This window comes from Oncorhynchus mykiss, chromosome 8 (genome assembly GCF_057628025.1).
Source record: "Oncorhynchus mykiss isolate SJ-2025 chromosome 8, ASM5762802v1, whole genome shotgun sequence".
Taxonomy (NCBI): Eukaryota; Metazoa; Chordata; class Actinopteri; order Salmoniformes; family Salmonidae; genus Oncorhynchus; species Oncorhynchus mykiss.
In genome coordinates this window covers 46934188-46961876 of record NC_143029.1, presented here as the reverse complement: position 1 = coordinate 46961876, position 27689 = coordinate 46934188, and the positions used below count along the sequence as shown (strand labels likewise).

General features: G+C 42.6%; 1 protein-coding gene across 49 annotated transcripts in view; it reads left to right on the top strand.

The window, feature by feature from the left end:
- amph (amphiphysin) overlaps window positions 1-27689 on the top strand; it is a 132207-nt gene that overhangs the window by 93649 nt on the left and 10869 nt on the right. For 2 of the 49 annotated variants that reach the window (XM_090181714.1, XM_021612625.3), the window contains exons 12-21: window positions 4447-4548; window positions 4747-4770; window positions 5421-5444; window positions 5911-6141; window positions 7746-7778; window positions 9897-9941; window positions 18240-18470; window positions 19015-19071; window positions 20693-20746; window positions 21856-21909. In XM_090181714.1, the coding sequence (XP_090037840.1) occupies window positions 4447-4548; window positions 4747-4770; window positions 5421-5444; window positions 5911-6141; window positions 7746-7778; window positions 9897-9941; window positions 18240-18470; window positions 19015-19071; window positions 20693-20746; window positions 21856-21909 (855 nt within the window). Of the gene's footprint in view, window positions 1-4446; window positions 4549-4746; window positions 4771-5420; window positions 5445-5799; window positions 7420-7745; window positions 7779-9896; window positions 9942-18239; window positions 18471-19014; window positions 19072-20692; window positions 20747-21855; window positions 21910-27689 lie in introns of all 49 variants that reach the window. The other 47 variants (XM_090181712.1, XM_021612621.3, XM_090181720.1 and 44 more) reach the window with 40 other exon arrangements.

Genomic DNA, 27689 nt, shown 5'->3' with positions numbered 1-27689 from the left:
GCATCCTGTCGGGCTGTATCACCGCCTGGCACGGCAACTGCTCTGCCCACAACCGCAAGGCTCTCCAGAGGTTAGTGCGGTCTGCACAGTGCATCACCGGGGGCAAACAACCTGCCCTCCAGGACACCTACAGCAGCCAATGTCACAGGAATACCAAAAAGATCATTAAGGACAACAACCACCCGAGCCACTGCCTGTTCACCCCGCTATCATCCAGAAGGCGAGGTCAGTACAGGTGCATCAAAGCTGGGACAGAGAGGCTGAAAAATAGCTTCTATCTCAAGGCCATCAGACTGTTAAAGAGCCATCACTAACATAGGGGCGGCAGCGTAGCCCAGTGGTTAGAGCTGTGGACTAGTAACCCGAACTGACAAGGTACTGCACACAGCTGCATACTGTTGTTCTGCCCCTGAACAGGCAGTTAACCCACTGTTCCTAGGCCGTCATTGAAAATAAGAATTTGTTTTTAACTGACTTAGTTAAATAAAGGTAAAATAAAAAATAGAGTGGCTGCTGCAGACTCAAATCTCTGGCCACTTTAATACATTTAATAAATGGATTTAATAAAGGTATCTCTAGTCACTTTAAATAACGCAACTTTAATAATGTCTACATATCCTACATTACTGATCTCAAAAGTTTATACTGCATTCTATACCATCTACTGCATCTTGCCTATGCCGCATGGCCATCGCTCATTCATATATGTATACAGTGTATGTACACATTCTTATTCACCCCTTTACATTTGTGTGTATAAGATAGTCGTTGTGAATTTGTAAGTGGAGTAATATCTAACAAGTATTCTGTCGGAACTAGAAGCACAAGCATTTCACTACACTCACATTAACATCTGGTATGTGACCAATACAGTTTGATTTGATTTGCATTGAGCTCCATACATTGACTGCTACTGTAGGCTGAATTATAGAGCAGCTATTTCCATGTTAAAATGTTCCGCGGTGCATTTTTTCCATTGCTTTTGATGGTAGTCCACTCTGGTAGGTCTACATTATGATCAAATAGCCACAGTAGCCTACTTGCTGTTAAAACTGTAACGTAAAGCGCTGGAAGTTGCACAGAATTGATTGCAAAGAAGACTAGCCTGCTCGGAACAGTAAACAAACAAAGGCGGGAGCTCCCCCCCCCCCCTCTGTGCAAAACATACCAGTGGATCTGTACTCCACATCAGTGCTGGAGAGTGGTAAAGCAGCACTCACGGTGTACAGATTTAAAATAAAGACGTGTTTGCATCCTCAGCACCATGCATCCCACTGGATCGGGCACGTGAGCTTCATGAGAACCACATGAAAGAAGCTACAGCCGCCAAACAGGCTGCAAAGGCAGCAGATCCTGCTCTCCCTCTTCTCCAAGCACCACAGTTCCCACTCTGGGAAAAATAAGTCACAATGTCAAGTCGGCAGGTGCACACAAAACAAAGTCCATGAAATCTGTGTGCAGTGAAACCGTTTTGTTTGTGGAGCTTGTTCACACACAGCCCCAAAGCTGTACGCTGACTGTGGACCCGAAGCAAAAAGAGAAGACGCAATTGATTCATGTGTAAAGAAACAGCGATAAAGGAACAATACAGTATCTGATACAATCAACAAATGTTGTCATTAATATATTTTCACAAATATTTATTCATGCAATTAATCATTTACAATAGTTTATTCTCTATTTAGCAAGCATTTATTTATCAAGCATGTTTGCACATCTTGCAGGTTGACATGCATCTAATGCGTACGCTGAAGGGGATGCCTGACTCTAGCGGGTTATTTCATTCTGAAAGGCCAGGCGGTTCTAGTGTTAAACAGGGAACTCAAACAATTAGAGGGCATGATCCATGTCAATGATAGTTAAAACAACCCACCAGTCACTCAGTCGCAGCTCAGACAAAAAATGTTGCTCATTAAAATTGGGGCGAGTTGGTTTAGTTATCAGCTGAGTTAGACTTAGCGCAGTTCAAATATCTTTCAGCCCATCAGACTTGGCATCAACCAATACAGATTAAGATAACCCACTATTAATAATTTGAATTTAGCATAGTTAGACAGCAGGAATGACAATTTGTTAAGAGCACATAAGCAGGCAGAGGGAGAGCGATAAATTCCCTCTAGAGTCAAATGGGTGTTATTACTAGGGCTGTTGCGGTGACTGTATTATGGCCACACCTGCGGTCACGAGTCATGAAGACAGTCAAATTCAATGTGACCATTTAGTCACGGTAATTAGGCTTCTCCAAGCTCTGATGCTGCTGATGGTCATTAGTAGCTTACTAAACTTCATAACTACCTGGTACTCAGCACTCTAATGTCCCTCTAATCACTGACATCAATGTAAATGTTTTCAAAAATCGAATCAAACACTTAACGAGAATCCATGAGGTCATGTTGTGCAACATTTCTATAGGCTATGCAATTGAGCGAGAAAACAGTGATGGCCTCTATTAAAAATAGGAGGATCCCATCAGCTTTCTATAGGCTAGGCCTACTATATTTATTTCTCAACTTTCCTTATATTAAGCACATTGCTTATCTATACAACAGGAGTATAGCCTACCTGGCTGGCATGAAAAATAACCACGGGAAAAATATCCTCCATTCGCTATTTAAATGGATAGATGACATGAATCATAGTCATTTAGCCTAGCCCATAGGCCTATATGTTTTAATAAGGTTTGTTTCACAACTAAAGTGGACAAATAACTTCTTAAAATTAAGCACATTAATCGGCTTGGGGTGTAAAGCCTAACTGGGATACATAAGCAGTGCGTGAGAGTCAAGCTTGGGGGAAATTATTTCACCATAAAAATGCACCTTTATAATAAAACCATTACATACATGAACACATTTACGGTCACTTTTGGTAATGGTGTTTTAACGCTAATGGAACATTCATGCTTATAGCCTACTGCCATGTGCGCTTTGCTGCACTTATAATGTGAAGAAATAACCTAATAGTTTGTCAACATTTTAAGATAAACGTTCTGATGTGTTGCATCAGCCACATTGTTTAAAAAAGTTTTTTTTGATGCTAGTGGTTGTCCCACAACTGTCCCAGACTATGTTTGGAATATTTATTTCTCGCACAGAATAGAATGGGTCAACTTTTGTACTATGGGGGATTGTAGATTGACATAGGCTAGTGGTTTTGCTGTTTGTTAAGCCTACTCATCTTGTTGGCTGACGAAAAGTAAATGTGGACAGTTCTTCCAATATCTTCATTATGCACCTCGGAATTGGTCTGCATCAGTGCCTTGTAGGCTGTGTGTGGATGCCAGCAAATGCTAAATGTGTTTATGTTAGTTAAGAGACTGACAGTTATTTGCTTGACATTCACCGGCTGATGAAATTTCGTGACCGCCACAGCCCTAATTTGAACACCGACTGCAATTCAAGCCTAATCGCCCACCGTCAGTGCCCAACCTCACTAATGCTCTTGTGGCTGAATGGAAGCAAGTCCCCACAGCAATGTTCCAACATCTAGTGGAAAGCCTTCCCAGAAGAGTGGAGGTTGTTATGGCAGCAAAGGGGGACCAACTCCATATTAATGGCCATTATTTTGGAATTAGATGTTCGAACAGCACGTGTCCACATCATTTTAGTCATGTGTTGTATGTTTAGCTGTGCTCTTCTGTGTATAAAGTGACACGGTAGGGAAAAAACGCATCTAAGGACACGCTTAGCTATTCTAAGAATGTTCTGAGGCAGTTGGTAAATAACTAACATTTTCAAGTGCAACTTTAGTAACTATGGTTTTGGGGAAACAGCTCATAGATTTAACGATGCTCCTACGAATGTTCTACTGATGGACTTAGCCTTAAGATGTTTTGGGGAAACGGGCCCTGAACTGTTCAGTAGACTCCACAACAGACCACTTCAATAGCCACAAGTCACAGTTGTCTTCTTATGTGTCTATACTTGGCTTTGTGCATGCAACTATCTGGCTTTTTCAAAGTATTCAAACTGGGCACTAAACTACTCTCGACAACTACCTAAGATGCAGAGGTCTCCACTAGCATGCCCCGTTATTATTCCATCTATTACAGTACTGTTTGCTCCTGGTCCTGGTGGGTCACAGTGTTTGGAGGTTTTCCACCAGTGGGATATATTAAACATGTATTGTTTTAGAGGGGAGGGGTCAAGGGTTTATTAAGAGAGTGCCGTCAAGATTACAAATCCCTTATAAACTACAAAGTATACAAATAACCTGGGGCCATATGAAGCGTCTCAAAGTAGGAGTGCTGTTCTAGGATCAGTTTTGCCTTTGAGATCACAATGAATAAGATTACAAAGACAGGGAGGATGAACCTGATCCTAGATCAGCACTCCTATTCTGAGATGTATGACAGATACTGCTCCTGATCTCAAATGTTTAGCCTTTCAGTACGGTTGTGTTAGAGAGCTGTTAACTCAACCAACACTTGAATTCTATTATTTTCAGCCAAATGAAAGACCCGGAGAATCTCTCCTGGATCTGGACTTTGATCCATTCAAGCCTGACGGCAACACCACTATCGGACAGGCTGCACCACCCATAACACAGGTCCATTTATCTCCATTTTCATCTATTATACCACAATGCTATGTTATCTGTCTTAAATGTATCTTATATTCAGCTTTAAATGTTTCTGTACACTAGATGATGTATATCGCTGTTCTCTCTAGTAATATACGTGCACACCAATAGAGCACATAGAGTGCTCGTCATTCATAGTGAATAATCACGTGTTTTGTTCTACAGCAACTACCCTGGGATTTGTGGACAGTAAGTACAGTAATGTCCTACTTGATTGATTCGTTGGTTGATTGGTTGCTTGATGAGATTTATAACCTTGATGTATGAGATAGTCATTAGTTAGTTACAATACACTATAATAATATATATTATACCTAGATATGTTAGAGACTTAAGTATACATTGAATTTTTTATACTCTGAATTTTGAAAAAGACAAGACTAGAACCCATTTTACATGTCCCCATTTAGCACGGATCTTTATTCAAGTGTTTCAATCAAGTAAAAAATTAAGAAAAAACATTGAGCAAAAGCTATCAGTCTCAACACGTAGGACTCCTGACCTCTACTAGCTTTGATTGGCATGGTGATATGCATGCTCAGTAGACTAAATAAAAACAAAGTAGCCATTTTGTGGCTTTTGTTATGCCAAATGTTTTTTCTCCCATGCAACAGTATTTAAGACTACCAAATAGCAGACTGCAAGTTAAGTTCCAAGCAATTAACTTGCCCCTGTCTTATTCTTATGCTATTCCATGTATATTTTTATTACAATCTGTATGTGTAACGATGAATGAAAGTTATATTTAACTTTGTTCTTATTGATAATAAAGTAGTATACTACTTTTACAGTAGTATACTGATGAATATGACATTAAATACAAATGTTTTTTTCCCCAGGGAAATGCTGAACCTGCGCAGCCTGTACGTAATACACCTGACTTCCAAATCATCAAAATCCCTTTTGGCAAATATTTACGTGCCTTGATTTCAAAATGTTAATATCTGTGACCTCTGGTCGTACCTGTCATCAAGCCAGTTGTTTGATACCTGTATGTTTTTCACTCTTTTCGTCACAATCCAGAACTGTTCACTAGACTCCACCACAGACCACTCCATTAGCCACAATCCACAGTCACAATTGTCTTCTTTTGTGTCTATGCCTTGTCTTCTTTCTTTACCTCTGCCAATTATTTCACCTTCTCTCTCTGTCCTCTTGTGATAAACACTCTCTGTGCTCTCTTTACCTTACCTTCACGCACCGGCTTGGTCCTTCCAGATGGATTCTGGGTCTATGAGTACTGTGGGTGTGGAGGAGGATGGGGGCGGCGGTGGCGAGGCCCCGAACACTGCTGACTTTAACCCTGGGTTCCCCGCATTCCCCGAGCAGGCGGGAGACCCCAGCTTCGCCACCGACTGGGCTGCTGACTTCGGCTCGGCCCCGGCAAAAGGAGACTCTGTCCCGTCTGCCACCGAGGCGGCAGCCGGCGAGGTTCCAGCGACCACAAGGCAGGACGAGGCCCAAGGCTGGCCTGCAGCGGACGGCTGGGGCGGGGAGGCAGGGGAGGCAGCAGCAGCAGAGCAGCCACAGGGGGCCGAAACGGCCGCAGCTGGAGACGAGGTTAGCGGCTGGGATCCCAACCCCCAACTTACCCCCAACTGTGATCCTTGTGCAGTGGGGGGCGACCAGCAGGCCCAGCAGGAGCCGGGGCAGGGGCCACCAGAGGCAAGATCATGGGGATGGGGAGAGGCAGGGGAGGCAGGGAAAGGAGAGGCAGGGTCAGGAGAGGGATGGGAGGCAGGGTGGGGAGCAGGTCAGGCAGATTCAGAGGGAGACGAGGCAGGTTGGAGAGATCGTCGCAAATCCACACCGGGCCTGCGCATCACCAACGAGCATGGCCAGATTATTGAGGACACCCCTGAAGGCAGCGAGCCTGGCCTGTACCTGGTCCGGCCGGCCGGCAGACAAGGTTTCGGCTCAGAATATGAGACGACGGAGGAGTGGGGGGACTCAGTGGGGCAGAACGGAGGATGGGCCAGCACTGACGATGAACTGGATTCCGCCGCAGACCAGGGTTTCACAGACCGTAGCACAGCCCAGGGAGGCTTCGCAGACTGGGCTTCAAGTGATCGGGCCACCCCTTTACAGGAGGAGAAGGCTCTGGCAAGCGATGCAGGGTTCGCAGCTGACTGGGCCCAACCAATAGAACAGGCACCAACGCAGTCTGCCGAAACAGGAACAGCATTTGCGGATCCAACCAGTGTCCCAGAACAGGGCTCAACCGGTGATCAGGTGATCCATTTTGGGACCGATCCTTTTGTGGAGATCCCTGGGGAAGGTGGTTTTGAGTCTGACCCCTTTGCAGAGACGCCTGGGGGATTTGCCTCAGATCCTTTTGCGGAGACTCAGAGGGAAGGCGGGGGAGGGGATTTTGTGTCTGATCCTTTTGCGGAAACTCATGTGGGAGGGGGATTTGAGTCTGGTCCCTTTGTCGTAACTCAAGGGGGAGGTGGGGAAGTTAGATTTGCGACAGACCCATTCGCAGAGACGACCGGGGAAGTTGGGGCAGGGTGGGCGGCAGACCCTTTCGCTAACAATGGTTCAGTCCAGTGGGCAGGTTTCCCCGCTCCCTCCGCAGAGACAGGGGGCGCCACCACCGACAGCGGGTCCTGGCAGGAAGTCAGCGACAGCAGTGGCTTCTTCTCCTCAGGGGGTGACGGCAGCCAGGCAGGGGACCTCTTCGCCTCCTTTCCCGGGCCAAGAAGCGAAGCAGTAGCTAAGGAAGGAGTCGTCCGCCGAGCTCACAAAGAGCCTGATAACTCGGACCTGTCCGAAGACGAGGTCGCGAACAGGAGATACGGAAAGTTGTACCAAGAGATAGATACAGAGAAGGAAGAGGTACCTGACTTCCTCCCCCCTCTACGTAGAGAATAGCGTAGAGTAGTCTAGAGCAAACAGAATCCCCTCTTCCTTATTTTCCCTCCCACAGATGTACAAATAATAAAATAAAAAGTGCTGTCCCGCAACCCTACCTGGATCCTGCAGCGCCACAGAATCCCAGTCCTCTTCTCCTCTCTCTCCTCTGCTTGCTTGTCTGCTTGTCGGTTCCACTTTGTCAATTTTATAAAAAAACATTCCATCACTTGCCGCAAAATTAAAACACATTTCAAAGCAGCCATGCCAAAAGCCTCCCATACTAATTGTGTGTCTGTGATTTGATTTAGGTGACCAACAATGCATTTAACGGATTTCCCCAGGTAATTAGTCTCGACCAAATTTCTATTTTAGTGATCACAAGATGATATTGAGAAAAGGATTCATCGCTGCCTTGTTAGTTAGAGCAGATGCTTTGTCATTAAAAAACTAAAATATAATATGGTAGCGGACAGGATCAAGTTGGATCACTTGCAACAGATCATTAGGAGGAGATGTTACCATTTTTTGGTTTAAGTTAATCTCCATTTGTGTCGCATATTTTTTTCGTATTTCATCCTGTGAATGCAATTACTTGTTAAAACTGACCATAAATATTATACACTATATATATACAAAAGTATGTGGACACCCCTTCAAATTCGTGGATTTAGCTATTTCCGTCACACCCGTTGCTGACAGCTGTATAAAATCGAGCACACAGCCATGCAATCTCCATAGACAACATTTGGAGTAGAATGGCCTTACTGAAGAGCTCAGCGACTTTCAACATGGCATGCCACCTTTCCAAACAAGTCAGTTGTCAAACTTCTGCCTTACTAGAGCTGCCCTGGTCAACTGTAAGTGCTGTTATTGTGAAGTGGAAATGTCTAGGAGCAACAACAGCTCAGCCGCGAAGTGGTAGGTCACACAAGCTCACGAAGCATGTAGTGCGTCAAAATCATCTGTCCTCGGTTGCATCACTCATTACCGAGTTCCAAACTGCCTCTGGAAGCAACTTCAGCACAAGAACTGTTCGACGGGAATTTCATGAAATGGGTTTCCATGGCCGACCAGCCCCACACAAGCCTAATCTCACCATGCGTGTTGACAAGCATTGGCTGATGTGGTGTAAAGCTTGCCGCAATTGGACACGTTCTCTGGAGTGATTAATCACGCTTCACCATCTGGCAGACAAATCTGGGTTTGGCGGAAGCCAGGAGAATTCTACCTGCCCGAATGCATAGTGCCAACTGTAAAGTTTGTTGGAGGAGGAATAATGATCTGGGGGTGTTTTTCATGCTTCGGACTAGGCCCCTTACTTCCTGTGATGAGAAATCTTAACTTTACAGCATACAATGACAGTCTAGACGATTCTTTGCTTCCAACTTTGTGGCAACAGTTTGAGGAAGGCCCTTTCCTGTTTCAGCATGACAATGTCCCTGTGCACAAAATAGAGGTCCATTCAGAAATGGTTTGTTGAGATCAGTGTGGAAGAACTTGACTGGCCTGCACAGAGCCCTGACCTCAACCCCATCGAACACCTTTGGGATGAAGTGGAACGCCAACTGCAAGCCACACCGAATCGCCCAACTTCAGTGCCCGACGTCACTAATGTTCTTGTGGCTGAATTGGAACAACTCCCCGCAGCAATGTTCTAACATCTAGTGGAAAGCCTTCACAGAAGAGTGGAGGCTGTTATAGCAGCAAAAGGGGGGACCAACTCCATATTAATGCCCATGATTTTGGAGCGAGATGTTCGACGAGAAGGTGTTCACATACTTTTTGTCATGTAGTTTACTTACTTGCAGATTAGTTTAAACAACTGAAGTATTTAAATTAGGTATAAAGTGACGTTAGAAGATTGTAGGCCGCAAAAGCTTGTATAACAAAGTAACTTCAATAATATTCCCCAATTTGAAAAAGTAACAAGTAACGCATTACCCCGAATACTGGTTGCAATTGACCCATAACATTGAACTTCCAGTTATATAAAAAGCAGTTCCTGTTGTGCATAAAGAAGCTAAAGACTGTCTTAGTAGTAGAATAGTATGAAGTTTACATGGTTGTAGCATTTAGGGATATTACAATAAACGAGAACTAAACTACAGTTTTGTAAACTAACCAGGTATGTAAAAAAAACAAGTTGGGTAAACTTATGCTAACAACAATAATGTAGTTGGGCAAATTTGCTAACAACGCGAATATAGTGTAATTGCTGCAAAAACTTCACTGTTTAAAAAGGTGGATAAACTATGCTTACATTAGTTTACCCTTCACTCTATCCCGGTTACAAACACTTTGTCAATCCCTCACTAATACTCTCCCCAAAATTATCCCATCATAATTTACCTTTCAAAACTAACATTGTATATGCTCTGATATTTTATTACTGCTGGTTTGCTGCCAGTATAGTTTTAACTTTCTCCCTCTCTTTCTCTTTCCACCAACTTATCTTAAAGATGGAAGCAACAGCCCCAACATTTGTTGCAGATTTTGATAAGCTGGTAAGTCAAGTGTCAATATGACAGATGTTTTTGCTCTTCCATTACTAACTTTTATGTCCTTATATTTGCTTTATTATGTATGTACGTATGTACGTATGTTTGTATGTATGTATGTATGTATGTATGTGTGTGTGTGTGTGTGTGTGTGTGTGTGTGTGTGTGTGTATGTGTGTAAACTCAGCAATTAAAATAAATATCCTCACTGTCAAAGGCGTTTACTTTCAGCAAACTTAACATGTGTAAATATTTGTATCAACAACTGAGACATAAACTGAACAAGTTCCACAGACATGTGAATAACAGAAATTGAATAATGTGTCCCTGAACAAAGGGGAGTAACAGTCCGTATCTGGTGTGGCCACCAGCTGCCTTAAGTGCTGCAGTGCATCTCCTCCTCAGGGACTGCACCAGATTTGCCAGTTCTTGCTGTGAGATGTTACCTCACTCTTCCACCAAGGCACCTGCTATTTCCCGGACATTTCTGGGGGGAATGGCCCTAGCCCTCACACTCCGATCCAACAGGTCCCAGACGTGGTCAATTGGATTGGGATCCGGGCTCTTCGCTGGCTATGGCAGAACACTGACATTCCTGTCTTCCAGGAAATCACACACAGAACGAGCAGTATGGCTGGTGGCATTGTCATGCTGGAGGGTCATGTCAGGATGAGCCTGCAGGAAGGGTACCACATGAGGGAGGAGGATGTCTTCCCTGTAACGCACAGCGTTGAGATTGTCTGCAATGACAACAAGCTCAGTCCAATGATGCTGTGACACTGCCCCAGGCCACCTCCAAAGCAATCCCGCTCCAGAGTACAGGCCTCAGGTGTAACGCTCATTCCATCGACGATAAACGCAAATCTGACCATCACCCCTGGTGAGACTAAATTGCTAAGAAACTGAAGATCTCGTACAACGCTGTGTACTACTCCCTTCACAGAACATCGCAAACTGTCTCTAACCAGAATAGAAAGAGGAGTGGGAGGCCCCAGGGCACAATTGAGCAAGAGGACAAGTACATCAGTGTCTAGTTTGAGAAACAGACGCCTCACAAGTCCTCAACTGGCAGCTTTTGTGTTTGTGTAATGGTGTGGGGAATGTTTTCCTGGATTTCCACAGGAAAACGTTCCCCACACCATTCCCCACACTTGATGCCAATTGAGCAAAGTTTTCATGCCCCAAAGAATTCAGGCTGTTTTAGAGCCAAATGGGGATCCGACCCGGTTCTACACAGAACAAAACTATAAACGTAACATGTAAGTTTCGGTTTCAACTGTACCCTGCTCTACCACCATCACCACATGTGATAATGCATAGCCTCATGTCACAAGGATCTGTACACAATTCCTGGAAGCTGAAAATGTCCCAGTTCTTCCATGCCTGCATACTCATCAGACATGTCATCCATTGATCATATTTGAGATGCTCTGGATCGACGTGCACAACAGCGTGTTCCAGTTCCCGCCAATATCCAGCAACTTCTTACAGCCATTGAAGAGGACTTGGACAACATTCCACAGGCCAAAATCAACAGCCTGATCAACTCTACGTGAAAAAGATGTGTTTTGCTGCGTGAGGCAAATGGTTGTCACACCATGGTTGTCTGATCCATGTACCTACCTTTTTTTAAGTATATGTGGCCAACAGATGCATATCTGTATTCCCAGTAATGTGAAATCCATAGATTAGGGCCTAATGAATTTATTTCAATTGACAGATTTTTTAAAAATATAACTGTAACGCAATAAATTCTTTGAAATTGTTGCATTTATATTTTTTGTTCAGTGTAGATGTGTGTACCTAATAAACCTGCCTCTGTGTGTGTGTATATATATCTATTAAAATACTATTCCCTCAACAGCATTAAATAGATATACATACACACAGTCGAAGTCGGAGTTTGAAGGTAGGCCTTGAAATACATCCACAGGTACACCTCCAATTGACTCAAATGATGTCAATTAGCCTATCAGAAGCTTCTAAAGCCATGACATCATTTTCTGGATTTTTCCAGGCTGTTTAAAGGCACAGTCAACTCAGTGTACGTAAACTTCTGAATTCTAAGTGAAATAATCTGTCTGGAATTTTTTTTGTAAAAATGACTTGTCATGCACAAAGTAGATGTCCTAACCGACTTGCAAAAACGATAGTTTGTTAACAAGAAATTTGTGGAGTGGTTGAAAAACAAGTTTTAATGACTCCAACCTAAGTGTATGTAAACATCCGACTTCAACTGTAGATATATATGTAATACTGTTGAGGGAATAGTATTTTAATGAGTCAATTAGGGCTTCACTTCAGATATTTATTTACATTTTTTGGTGACCCCATTCCGTTACAGTGTTGTGTTTGTGTACTGTCATCAAATCAAACTTTATTTGCCACATGCGCCGAATACAACAAGTGTAGACTTTACAGTGAAATGCTTACTTACAAGCCCTTAACCAACAGTGCAGTTCAAGAAAAATAAAATATTTACCAAGTAGGCTAAAATAAAAAGTAACACAATAACGAGGCTTCTCGGGGCACCGGTACCGAGTCAGTGTGCAGGCTAATTGAGGTAATCTGTACGTGTAGGTGGGGGGCGAAGTGACTATGCATAGGTAACAAACAAACAGCGAGTAGCAGCTTTGTACAAGAGGAGATTCATGTAAATTGCCCAGTGGCGATTTTTATGAATTGTTCAGCAGTCTAATGGCTTGGGGGGAGAAGCTGTTGAGGAGCCTTTTGGTCCTAGACATGGCGCTCCGGTACCGCTTGCCGTGCGGTATCAAAGAAAAGAGTCTATAACTTGGGTGACTGGAGTCTGACAATTTTATGGGCTTTCCTCCGACACCGACTATTATAAAGGTCCTGGATGGCAGGAAGCTTGGCCCCAGTGATGTACTGGGCCATTCGCAGCGCCTTACGGTCAGATGCGAGCAGTTGCCATATCAGGTGGTGATGCAACCGGTCAGGATGCTCTCAATGGTGCAGATATAGAACCTTTTGAGGATCTGAGGGCTCATGCCAAATCTTTTCAGTCTCCTGAGGGGAACAGGTTTTGTCATTCCCTCTTCACAACTCTCTTGGTATGTTTGGACCATGATGGTTTGTTGGAACTTGAAACTCTCGACATGTTCCACCACAGCCCGTCAATGTTAATGGGGGCTTGCCCGCCTTTTCCTGTAGTCCACGATCAGCTCCTTTGTCTTGCTCACATTGAGAGAGAGGTTGTTGTCCTGGCACCACACTGCCAGTTCTTTGACCTCCTCCCTATAGACCGTCTTATCATTGTCGGTGATCAGGCACTGTTGTCCTCAGCAAATTTAATGATGGTGTTGGAGTCGTGTTTGGCCACGCAGTCGTGGGTGAACAGGGAATACAGGGGGGGCACAGCTGAGGGGCCCCAGTGTTAAGGATCAGCGTGGCAGACGTGTTGTTGCCTACTCTTACCACCTGGGGCCGTCCAGTCAGGAAGTCCAGGATCCAGTTGCAGAGGAAGGTGTTTAGTCCCAGAGTCCTTAGCTTAATGATAAGCTTCGTGGGCACTATGGTGTTGAACGCTGAGCTGTAGTCAATGAAGAGCATTCTCTCATAGGTGTTCCTTTTGTCCAGGTGAGAAATGGCGGTGTGGAGAGCGATTGAGATTGCATCATCTGTGGATTTGTTGGGGCGGTATGCGAATTGGAGTGGGTCTAGGGTGTCCGGGAGGATGCTGTTAATTTGAGCCATGATCAATCTTTCAAAGCACTTCATGTCTACTGATGTGAGTGCCACGGGGCGGTAATCATTTAGACAGGTTACCTTCGCTTCCTTGGGCACAGGGACTATGGTGGTCTGCTTGAAACATGTTGGTATTACAGACTATGTTAGGGAGAGGTTGAAAATGTCAGTGAATACACTTGACAGTTGGTCAGCGCATGCTCGGAGTACACTTCCTGGTAATCCGTCTGGCCCAGCAGCTTTGTGAATGTTGACCTGTTTAAAGGTTTTGTTCACATCGGCTACAGTTAGTGTTATCACACAGTCATCCAGAACAGCTGGTGCTCTTGTGCATGCTTCTGTGTTGCTTGCCTCAAAGCAAGCATAAAAGGCATTTTGCTCGTCTGGTAGGCTCGCATCACTGGGCAGCTCACGTCTGGGTTTCCCTTTTGTAGTCCATAATAGTTTTCATGCCTTGCCACATCCGACGAGTGTCAGAGCTGGTGTAGTAGGATTCAATCTTAATCCTGTATTGACGCTTTGCTTGTTTGATGGTTCGTCTGAGGGCATAGCGGGATTTCTTATAAGCGTCCGGATTAGTCTCCAGCTCCTTGAAAGTGGCAGCTCTAGCCTTTAGCTTGATGCGGATATTTCCTGTAATCCATGGCTTCTGGTTGGGATATGTACATACACTCACTGTGGGGACGAGGTCATCGATGCAGTTACAATGAAGCCGATAACTGAGGTGGTGTATTCCTCAATGCCATTGGATGAATCCCGGAAGATATTCCAGTCTGCTTGCAAAACAGTCCTGTAGTATATCATCTGTGTCATCTCACCACTTCTGTATTGTGCGAGTCACTGGTACTTTCTGCTTTAGTTTTTGCTTGTAAGCAGGAATCAGGAGGATAGAATTGTATTCAGATTTGCCAAATGTAGGGCGGGGGTGAGCTTTGTATGCTTCTCTGTGTGTGGAGTAGAGGTGGCCTAGGATTTATTTATTTTTTTGGTTGCACATGTTACATGCTGGTAAAAATTTGGTAAAACTGATTTAAGTTTGCCTGCATTAAAGTCCCCGGCCACTAGGAGCCCCGCTTCTGGGTGAGCATTTTCTTCTTTGCTTATGGCAAGAGTTGGTTGAGAGCGGTCTTAATGCCAGCTGTGCTTTGTGGTGGTAAATAGACGGCTATGAATAATACAGATGAAAACTCTCTTTTTATAGAGTTGGTTGAGAGCGGTCTTTGTGCCAGCTTCGCTTTGTGGTGGTAAATAGACGGCTACGAATAATACAGACGAGAACTCTCTTTTTAGATAGTGTGTTCTACAACTTATCATGAGGTACTCTACCTCAGGCAAGCAATACCTCGAGACTTCTTCAATATTAGACATTGCGTACCAGCTGTTATTGGCAAAACGACACACACACCCGTCCCTCGTCTTACCAGAGGTAGCGTCTCTGTTCTACCGGTGCATGGAAAATCCCGCCACCTCTATATTGTCTGTTTCTTCGTTCAGCCACGTCTCAGTGAAACATAAGATGTTACAGTTTTTAATGTCCCGTTGGTAGGATCATCTTAATAGTAGGTCATCAATTTTATTTTCTTACGATTGCACGTTAGCAAGGAGAATGGAAGGCATTGGGAGTTTACTCGCTCGCCTCCGACTTCTCAGAAGGATCCCCAATCTGCGTCCTCTTTTCCGGTGTCTTTTCTTCACGTAAAAGGCGTGAATCTGGGCCTGTTCTAGTGAAAGCAGGATATCCTTCTCGTCAGACTCGTTAAAGGAAAAAGTTTCTTCCAATCCGTGGTGAGAAATCGCTTTTCTGATGTCCAGAAGTTATTTTCGGTCATAAGAGACAATATCAGCAACATTATGTACACAATGAGTAAAAAAATAAGTTTCACAAAAAGAAACAAAAATAACAGAATTGCAGAATTGGTTGGGAGAATGTAAAACGTCAGCCATGTTCTTCGGCGCCATCTTCACATTCATTCAGTTGTATTTGTTAAAGCTGCAATATGTTAGTTTTTGGTTGACCCTTCCAAATTCACATGAGATCTGTCATTCTCATTGAAAGCAAGTCTATGACGCTTTAGATCTGTTCTATGTGCGCTATTTCTATGTTTCACGTTCCTACGGTAATGTTTTGCCACTTTTATTTTCGATTTTGTACACCAGCTTCAAACAGCAGAAAATAAAATATTTTGGGTTATGGAAAATATATTTCACAGCGGTTTAGACGGTACAATGTTTTTTGACGCAATGACTGAAATTTTGCAACCAGGAAATGGCGGAGTGATTTCTGCATAGTGCATCTTTAAGTGCAGTTTTGGATGTGTTCACACTTACAGTGCCTTGCGAAAGTATTCGGCCCCCTTGAACTTTGCGACCTTTTGCCACATTTCAGGCTTCAAACATAAAGATATAAAACTGTATTTTTTTGTGAAGAATCAACAACAAGTGGGACACAATCATGAAGTGGAACGACATTTATTGGATATTTCAAACTTTTTTAACAAATCAAAAACTGAAAAATTGGGCGTGCAAAATTATTCAGCCCCCTTAAGTTAATACTTTGTAGCGCCACCTTTTGCTGCGATTACAGCTGTAAGTCGCTTGGGGTATGTCTCTATCAGTTTTGCACATCGAGAGACTGACATTTTTTCCCATTCCTCCTTGCAAAACAGCTCGAGCTCAGTGAGGTTGGATGGAGAGCATTTGTGAACAGCAGTTTTCAGTTCTTTCCACAGATTCTCGAATGGATTCAGGTCTGGACTTTGACTTGGCCATTCTAACACCTGGATATGTTTATTTTTGAACCATTCCATTGTAGATTTTGCTTTATGTTTTGGATCATTGTCTTGTTGGAAGACAAATCTCCGTCCCAGTCTCAGGTCTTTTGCAGACTCCATCAGGTTTTCTTCCAGAATGGTCCTGTATTTGGCTCCATCCATCTTCCCATCAATTTTAACCATCTTCCCTGTCCCTGCTGAAGAAAAGCAGGCCCAAACCATGATGCTGCCACCACCATGTTTGACAGTGGGGATGGTGTGTTCAGCTGTGTTGCTTTTACGCCAAACATAACGTTTTGCATTGTTGCCAAAAAGTTCAATTTTGGTTTCATCTGACCAGAGCACCTTCTTCCACATGTTTGGTGTGTCTCCCAGGTGGCTTGTGGCAAACTTTAAACAACACTTTTTATGGATATCTTTAAGAAATGGCTTTCTTCTTGCCACTCTTCCATAAAGGCCAGATTTGTGCAATATACGACTGATTGTTGTCCTATGGACAGAGTCTCCCACCTCAGCTGTAGATCTCTGCAGTTCATCCAGAGTGATCATGGGCCTCTTGGCTGCATCTCTGATCAGTCTTCTCCTTGTATGAGCTGAAAGTTTAGAGGGACGGCCAGGTCTTGGTAGATTTGCAGTGGTCTGATACTCCTTCCATTTCAATATTATCGCTTGCACAGTGCTCTTTGGGATGTTTAAAGCTTGGGAAATCTTTTTGTATCCAAATCCGGCTTTAAACTTCTTCACAACAGTATCTCGGACCTGCCTGGTGTGTTCCTTGTTCTTCATGATGCTCTCTGCGCTTTTAACGGACCGCTGAGACTATCACAGTGCAGGTGCATTTATACGGAGACTTGATTACACACAGGTGGATTGTATTTATCCTCATTAGTCATTTAGGTCAACATTGGATCATTCAGAGATCCTCACTGAACTTCTGGAGAGAGTTTGCTGCACTGAAAGTAAAGGGGCTGAATAATTGTGCACGCCCAATTTTTCAGTTTTTGATTTGTTAAAAAAGTTTGAAATATCCAATAAATGTTGTTCCACTTCATGATTGTGTCCCACTTGTTGTTGATTCTTCACAAAAAAATACAGTTTTATATCTTTGTTTGAAGCCTGAAATGTGGCAAAAGGTCGCAAAGTTTCGCAAGGCACTGTATGTTGAATATGTTATCCAAAACACTTATGTTTTTTGTTTTTTTGTGTTGCTGCCAAAATGCTCAAACTGTACTCTGAAGCAACGTTTAAACTATACTCGGCAATATTGAATCATCATACTGTACATAGAGGAACAAGTTCCTGCATACAGACCTCAACAACAACAACATTTTAATCTGTCAAGACTGCCCCTATTAGCTCTTCCCAATTTGTGCCCTCCCTTGAGGTATTTCCACGCTGGAAAGAGGCAACCGTGACAATCTATTCTGATTTGAGTTCTGTGATATCTGTAAGGTTGCCTTGTATGATGTCATATTATTAAGTCTGTCTTTAAGGCCTTCAAACACATTGTATTCTCTGTTTAAACTGATTCAATTATTTGCAGATTAAAGGAAACTGCGCTGCAGTTCCACTCGGAATGTTTATGTTGTATAGTTATACAGAGGGTTAAAGGGCTAAACAGCCATACCTATCCAGGTAATAATGATGATGATGATGATGATGATAATTCATTTTAACGGTAGTGCATTTGTTGCACCCAAGGTGCTACACAGCATAATCAAAAAAGTACAAAAGAGGTATGGTGAGTTGGGACAGGGGGGTTGTGGGGGCTGCTGTAAGACAGGGGATGTTGATCAGTTCTTCCCTCGCCTGTCTTTGTGGAAAGAATGAAAGCAATGCCACCATGGCCCCTGAAGCTGCTGCGCCCCCAGCTGAGACTGCTGTGGCCCCGGAGGCAACAGCTGAGACTGCTGTGGCCCCGGAGGTCCTTGGGACTGAGGCCTCAGATGCCACAGAGGCAGCGGCCGAGGCAGGGCAAATCCAGGAGCCTGCTTCCCCGACTAGTGAGGCTGAGGCAGCCGAGAGTGCCACCAGCCCTGGAGAGGAGAATCCTGATGTGAGTGACAGTTAGCTATTAAATACAGTAACTGTGAAATAGCACGCTCATCATCACAAGCATGGGTCATTCCCCAGCCATCTATGGTCCAAGTCATCCTTATAAGGCATAGTTCTATGCCACTGTTTAAGGGAACCTTTTCATCACCGTCATCATCATCGTATTTATTATCATCATCATCATCGTCATCATCAATATTTTCATATTGTCAATATCATCATCATCATCATCATCGTCGTCATCATCATCAGTGTTTTCATCTTTGTCATTATCATGATCATCGTTATCATCCCATTCATTATATCCGTGGAGATGCTTTCTGATATCCTGTTTTAAAATTTTTACTTTGCAATTATTGACACCTTCCTTGTCATTCAATTATGTTCTCCTTGATTTTAAAACTTACAATTTTAAACTTGGTACTTTTTGTTTTGACCTCAATCCACTCTACAACTCCCATTTATTGTTTTATAACACATCTGTACATTATGACAGGATTCAAGTCTTATATATTACATTCTTCTCTAACTCACTCTTGGTATAGTTCACTGTGGGGTCTCCAGTGACATCTGCAGAACCTGAGGGGGCTTCACCAACTGAGGTATGTGTAAAATCCTCCCCTTTGTCCACTCACGCCCTGCCATTACTGTTCTGTGACTCGGTTCTGTGAGTGTTACATTGAAGTCCATCTTCTTTCAGTAGCCGGGCCCAAACCCTACCATCACCATTGTCAAAGTGTCATGAGGTTGAGAGATTGTCCGTGTGGAGACTTTGTGAATAACTGATTGTATTGAGTGCATCATAGTCATCTTGGGTGGGAAATGTGTGTGTGTCTGTGTCAGAATGTGATTGAAGAATTAGGGTGGCATTTTTAATGATCTATAATATGTTTCTGTTGGGATGTCATGCATGCACATACTATTCGTGTGTATTCCAAAATATGATTAGTGCTCATGTTCTGTTCCTATGAAGCTGGTATGTGTTGTTTTATACATTGTGACAGACTTGTTATATTTGAGTGTATGAGCTGTTCAATCCTACTCCAGGTTGGAACCTGGGGCAAGCACTAGCCACATCGCAAAGAGATACACTACATGACCAAAAGTATGTGGACACCTGCTCGTCTAACATCTCGTTCCAAAATCATGGCCATTGATATGGAGTTGATCTCCCCTTTGCTGCTATAACAGCCTCCACTCTTCTGGGAAGGCTTTCTGTATGGACCTTGCTCTGTGCACAGGGGGATTGTCATGCTGAAACAGGAAAGGGCCTTCCCCAAACTGTTGCCACAAAGTTGGAAGCACAGAATCTAGAATGTCATTGAATGCTGTAGCGTTAAGATTTCCCTTCATTGGAATTAAGGGGCCTAGCCCGAAGCATGAAAAACATCCCCAGACCATTATTCCTCCTCCACCAAACTTTACAGTTGGCACTAAGCAATGGGTCAGGTAGCATTCTCCTGGCATCCACCAAACCCAGATTAGTCCGTTGGGCTGCCAGATACTGAAGCGTGAGTCATCACTCCAGAGATTAGTCCTGCCGACCATGTTTGTCTATGGAGATTGCAACGGGTGTGACTGACATAGCCAAATCCACTAATTTGAAGGGGTGTCCACATACATTTGTATATATTGGGTATGTGCCTTGGGGAGTTGCTCATTTACGAAGGGTAATTACAATTGCTGTGTGTATATGGCTCTTATTGTCATGCTTGACATGGGAGTGGAGGAAATGTCTGTATATCCATTTACTTTCTTCCATGTGCCAACCACGTATCAAAACGACTTAAAAAAGATGAGTAGCCTTATTTTCATTCATTTGATTTGAGATTTTCCTTGATATAGATGCTCATTTTTAAAAAGAATTTCCTTGAACAAGAGTATATCCCACTAAATATAATAACAATATAATAACCACAGAATCTGTGCAGAATCTTGATACACCAAGATAGCCTGTACCTTGAAAGAATGGACCAAACATTTCCTTGCCAAACACAGCAATGACTGGATGCAACGATTCCTCAAAGCCTGCATCTCAGTACTTTACGTTCTGCACTTGCATGAATGCTATACTAACAATATCAATAAAAAGGAGAACCGCTGTTCTGTATGTAATTGATGCAGCTTAAGCTCAATATATCAAATGCAAACTCAATGCTAAAGGCTGTACTGAAAAAGCTTAGGTTGCTAGCTAGGTGCATTAAAACCTCTTTCTGCGCTTAGATCCTCCCAGTTGAAGAGGCTGAAAAAGCATACCCCAGCGAAACAGCTCCCCCGGTAACTATAATTTATGCCAAATTTGGCAAAAAGGAAGCTAAAATCATATTTGGCCGAGTATCTTGTGTGAGTTTGAACCTCAAGTCATATTTTGCAATGTTTTGTAGAATCTTAAACATTCAATTGTATTTGACACAGTGTATCATATAAGCTTTGAGTCATACAGGACAGAGTGGTATGACATTGAGGTCTGACTCACTCCAAAGTACACAGAGGATGCTATTAAAACAAACTCAAACCTTGGATTTCATGTGCCATTCGAAATTAGCATTTATACTGTAGAAATGTCACTCAATGTATACTGTGACATAAATTGTCACTTTCCATCATTAACGTGGGGCAGGGGAAATCATGTTTTTTTCCAGACAACAGTATTCACCAAAATCTGGGTTTGTGTGAATAGCACCCAGTCTCATATGAGCTTGGCTATATCCCCAAACCCCTGTTTCATGTATTCCACATAAAGCTCCATGCTTTAAAATCCCAGAATCTAACATAGATTGATAGTTATGTCACACAGTTATGCCACATTAAAAATCTTTATAGAGCATTATATACGGTTATAGATGATTTGTGAAGCATCTATGTAGTGCTTATGAAGCCTTCATAAGATGCACTTTAAATAAAGCAGGACCCAGGTCCCTATAGCAAAGGAACCAATGCCTTGTGAAATGTAAATGTATCATCAGCCATCAGAAGTCTCAACCTTTTGAATCTTGAAATTCCACAATGTTATATACTCTCATATACTGTACGTATATGAGTTGAAATATCAAAATGCTATATTTATTTAGAAGTATAGCAAATAGGTCACAGGCGGTTGGTGGCAGCTTAATTGGGGAGGACAGGGTCATGGTAATGGCAGGAACAGAATAAATGGAATGGTATCGAACACGTCAAACATGTTTTCCATGGTTGATACCATTCCATTCCAACCATTTATTATGAGCTATCCACCTGTGACATAGGAGTACACAAAATTAAAGGAAACATACCAAATAACTTGAAATAACCAAACTAAATCTGGAGATTCGAGAGAGGCCATCCCCGAGGCTTGAAATTTTTTTTTCCCCAGATGTGATTGTGAATCAACTCTCTTTTGTACGTAGGAATCCGTTCCGACCCCGGAGGAAATGAAGGAGTCCCCTGTCGAGGAGACTCCGGTAATTATTATCCCAAGATTCCCAAACCCCATTCCCAAAACCCTAATATCCATGATCCCACATTTGCCTTATTCAACAAAGCTCAGTAACTGGGACCTATTGGGACCTGTCCGAAAGTCCATTGAGTCACTTAAGCCTGAAATAGGCTCCAGAAAATAGTAGTGATTGTTGTTATACTTTCATATTACAAGGTATATGTTCTAAGAACGTGAGGCATTCAAATGTAAAGGCCCACCTCAGAGGAAGTTGCTGCACTTATTTAGAGTAATTCCTGTCCTAGATCAGAAATGATTGTTTAGGTTCCACCTCGAAAACTGACGCAGGCTGTTAATACGTATTTAGAAATTGGGGGTGGGAACGTTGTGGTGATTTCCACATGTAGCAGAGAAATAACAACAAATAAGTCACTGACTGACAGCTGGCAGTTTAACTAGCTAGCATGCTAACCTTAGCCAGCTAATGAACGTTATTGTGAGCACCATTTTCAGTTAGCACAGGTGAAAATAATGATTTCATAATAAGAAAACCAACCTGCCGGTCAAGAGATCTCAACTAAACTGTGCCTATACGAGCTGTTGGAATGTTGAGGGTTGACGTTTGTCTGACTCTTGCCATTTGATAATTCCAGTGAAACCAAGTCAGATTCTAATCGTCATTAATATTTGGACTGCACACAGACAGTGGTGTAAAGTACTTTAAAGTACTACTTAAGTCATTTTTTGGGGTATCTGTACTTTACTATTTATATTTTTGACTACTTTTACTTCACTACATTCCTAAAGAAAATATTGTACTTTTTATTCCATATATTTTCCCTGACAACCCAAAGTACTCGTTACATTTTGAATGCTTAACAGGACAGGGAAATGGTGAAATTGACGCACTTATGAAGAGAACACGTGGTCATCCCTACTGCCGGACTCACTAAACACAAATGCTTTATTTGTAAATAATGTCTGAGTGTTGGAGTGTGCCCCTGGCTATCCGTAAATTTTAAAAACAAGAAAATGGTGCCGTCTGCTTTGCTTAATATAAGGAATTTGAAATTATTTATTATTTTACTTATACTTTTGAAGTATATTTTAGCAATTACATATACTTTTGATACTTAAGTATATTTAAAACCAAATACTTTTAGACTTTTACTCAAGTACTATTTTACTGGGTGACTTTCACTTTTACTTTAGTAACTTTCTATTAAGGTATCTACAGTGGGGCAAAAAAGTATTTAGTCAGCCACCAATTGTGCAAGTTCTCCCACTTAAAAAGATGAGAGAGGCCTGTCATTTTCATCATAGGTACACTTAAACTATGACAGACAAAATGAGAAAAGAAAATCCAGAAGATCACATTTGCAAATTATGGTGGAAAATAAGTATTTGGTCACCTACAAACAAGCAAGATTTCTGGCTCTCACAGACCTGTAACTTCTTCTTTAAGAGGCTCCTCTGTCCTCCACTCGTTACCTGTATTAATGGCACATGTTTGAACTTGTTATCAGTATAAAAGACACCTGTCCACAACCTCAAACAGTCACACTCCAAACTCCACTATGGCCAAGACCAAAGAGCTGTCAAAGGACACCAGAAACAAAATTGTAGACCTGCACCAGGCTGGGAAGACTGAATCTGCAATAGGTAAGCAGCTTGGTTTGAAGAAATCAACTGTGGGAGCAATTATTAGGAAATTGAAGACATACAAGACCACTGATAATCTCCCTCGATCTGGGGCTTCACGCAAGATCTCACCCCGTGGGGTCAAAATGATCACAAGAGCGGTGAGCAAAATGACCTGCAGAGAGCTGGGACCAAAGTAACAAAGCCTACCATCAGTAACACACTACGCCTCCAGGGACTCAAATCCTGCAGTGCCAGACGTGTCCCCCTGCTTAAGCCAGTACATGTCCAGGCCCGTCTGAAGTTTGCTAGAGAGCATTTGGATGATCCAGAAGAAGATTGGGAGAATGTCATATGGTCAGATGAAACCAAAATATAACTTTGGTAAAAACTCAACTCGTCGTGTTTGGAGGACAAAGAATGCTGAGTTGCATCCAAAGAACACCATACCTACTGTGAAGCATGGGGGTGGAAACATCATGCTTTGGGGCTGTTTTCCTGCAAAGGGACCAGGACGACTGATCCGTGTAAAGGAAATAATGAATGGGGCCATGTATCGTGAGATTTTGAGTGAAAACCTCCTTCCATCAGCAAGGGCATTGAAGATGAAACGTGGCTGGGTCTTTCAGCATGACAATGATCCCAAACACACCGCCCAGGCAATGAAGGCGTGGCTTTGTAAGAAGCATTTCAAGGTCCTGGAGTGGCCTAGCCAGTCTCCAGATCTCAACCCCATAGAACATCTTTGGAGGGAGTTGAAAGTCTGTGTTGCCCAGCAACAGCCCCAAAACATCACTGCTCTAGAGGAGATCTGCATGGAGGAATGGGCCAAAATACCAGCAACAGTGTGTGAAAACCTTGTGAAGATTTACAGAAAACATTTGACCTCTGTCATTGCCAACAAAGGGTATATAACAAAGTATTGAGATAAACTTTTGTTATTGACCAAATACTTATTTTCCACCATAATTTGCAAATAAATTCAGAAAGAATCCTACAATGTGATTTTCTGGATTTTTTTCCTCATTTTGTCTGTCATAGTTGAAGTGTATCTATGATGAAAATTACAGGCCTCTCTCATCTTTTTAAGTGGGAGAACTTGCACAATTGGTGGCTGACTAAATCATGTTTTGCCCCACTGTATACCTTTACTCAAGTATGACAATTCAGTACTTTTTCCACCACTGCACACGGACATGATCAAATAGCTATATTGTTTGTTCTCTCTGTTATCATTTCAGCAAGCTAGCTAGCTATATATCAATGCATTATCTAAATTGTACAACTACTGTGGGGAGAACAGGTATTTGATACACTGCCGATTTTGCAGGTTTTCCTACTTACAAAGCATGTAGAGGTCTGTAATTGTAACATAGGTACACTTCAACTGTGAGAGACGGAATCTAAAAAGTCCAGGAAGAAAAATCCAGAAAATCACATTGCATGATTTTTAAGTAATTAATTTGCAATCAATTTGATACATCAGAAAAGCAGAATTTTATATTTGGTACAGAAACCTTTGTTTGCAATTACAGAGATCATACGTTTCCTGTAGTTGACCAGGTTTGCACACACTGCAGCAGGGATTTTGGCCCACTCCTCCATACAGACCTTATCCAGATCATTCAGGTTTCGGGGCTGTCGCTGGACAATACGGACTTTCAGCTCCCTCCAAAGATTTTCTATTGGGTTCAGGTCTGGAGACTGGCTAGGCCACTCCAGGACCTTGAGATGCTTCTTACGGAGCCACTCCTTAGTTGCCCTGGCTGTGTGTTTCGGGTCGTTGTCATGCTGGAAGACCCAGCCACGACCCATCTTCAATGCTCTTACTGAGGGAAGGAGGTTGTTGGCCAAGATCGCGATACATCGCTCCATCCATCCTCCCCTCAATACGGTGCAGTCGTCCTGTCCCCTTTGCAGAAAAGCATCCCCAAAGAATGATGTTTTTTTATTTTATTTATTTCACCTTTATTTAACCAGGTAGGCAAGTTGAGAACAAGTTCTCATTTACAATTGCAACCTGGCCAAGATAAAGCAAAGCAGTTCGACACATACAACAACACAGAGTTACACATGGAGTAAAACAAACATACAGTCAATAATACAGTAGAAACAAGTCTATATACGATGTGAGCAAATGACGTGAGATAAGGGAGGTAAAGGTAAAAAAAAAAAGGGCCATAGTGGCAAAGTAAATACAATATAGCAAGTAAAACACTGGAATGGTAGATTTGCCGTGGAAGAATGTGCAAAGTAGAAATAAAAATAATGGGGTGCAAAGGAGCGAAATAAATCAAATATATACAGTAGGGAAAGAGGTACAGTGGTACAGTGCGAAAGTATTCGGCCCCCTTGAACTTTGCGACCTTTTGCCACATTTCAGGCTTCAAATATAAAGATATAAAACTGTATTTTTTTGTGAAGAATCAACAACAAGTCGGACACAATCATGAAGTGGAACGACATTTATTGGATATTTCAAACTTTTTTAACAAATCAAAAACTGAAAAATTGGGCGTGCAAAATTATTCAGCCCCTTTACTTTCAATGCAGCAAACTCTCTCCAGAAGTTCAGTGAGGATCTCTGAATGATCCAATGTTGACCTAAATGACTAATGATGATAAATACAATCCACCTGTGTGTAATCAAGTCTCCGTATAAATGCACCTGCACTGTGATAGTCTCAGAGGTCCGTTAAAAGCGCAGAGAGCTTCATGAAGAACAAGGAACACACCAGGCAGGTCCGAGATACTGTTGTGAAGAAGTTTAAAGCCGGATTTGGATACAAAAAGATTTCCCAAGCTTTAAACATCCCAAGGAGCACTGTGCAAGCGATAATATTGAAATGGAAGGAGTATCAGACCACTGCAAATCTACCAAGACCTGGCCGTCCCTCTAAACTTTCAGCTCATACAAGGAGAAGACTTATCAGAGATGCAGCCAAGAGGCCCATGATCACTCTGGATGAACTGCAGAGATCTACAGCTGAGGTGGGAGACTCTGTCCATAGGACAACAATCAGTCGTATATTGCACAAATCTGGCCTTTATGGAAGAGTGGCAAGAAGAAAGCCATTTCTTAAAGATATCCATAAAAAGTGTCGTTTAAAGTTTGCCACAAGCCACCTGGGAGACACACCAAACATGTGGAAGAAGGTGCTCTGGTCAGATGAAACCAAAATTGAACTTTTTGGCAACAATGCAAAACGTTATGTTTGGCGTAAAAGCAACACAGCTCATCACCCTGAACACACCATCCCCACTGTCAAACATGGTGGTGGCAGCATCATGGTTTGGGCCTGCTTTTCTTCAGCAGGGACAGGGAAGATGGTTAAAATTGATGGGAAGATGGATGGAGCCAAATACAGGACCATTCTGGAAGAAAACCTGATGGAGTCTGCAAAAGACCTGAGACTGGGACGGAGATTTGTCTTCCAACAAGACAATGATCCAAAACATAAAGCAAAATCTACAATGGAATGGTTTAAAAATAAACATATCCAGGTGTTAGAATGGCCAAGTCAAAGTCCAGACCTGAATCCAATCGAGAATCTGTGGAAAGAACTGAAAACTGCTGTTCACAAATGCTCTCCATCCAACCTCACTGAGCTCGAGCTGTTTTGCAAGGAGGAATGGGAAAAAAATTCAGTCTCTCGATGTGCAAAACTGATAGAGACATACCCCAAGTGACTTACAGCTGTAATCGCAGCAAAAGGTGGCGCTAAAAGTATTAACTTAAGGGTCTGAATAATTTTGCACGCCCAATTTTTCAGTTTTTGATTTGTTAAAAAAGTTTGAAATATCCAATAAATGTCGTTCCACTTCATGATTGTGTCCCACTTGTTGTTGATTCTTCACAAAAAAATACAGTTTTATATCTTTATGTTTGAAGCCTGAAATGTGGCAAAAGGTCGCAAAGTTCAAGGGGGCCGAATACTTTTGCAAGGCACTGTAGTTGTTTGGGCTAAATTATAGATGGGCTATGGACAGGTGCAGTAATATGTGAGCTGCTCTGACAGCTGGTGCTTAAAGCTAGTGAGGGAGATAAGTGTTTCCAGTTTCAGAGATTTTTGCAGTTCGTTCCAGTCATTGGCAGCAGAGAACTGGAAGGAGAGGCAGCCAAAGAAAGAATTGGTTTTGGGGGTGACCAGAGAGATATACCTG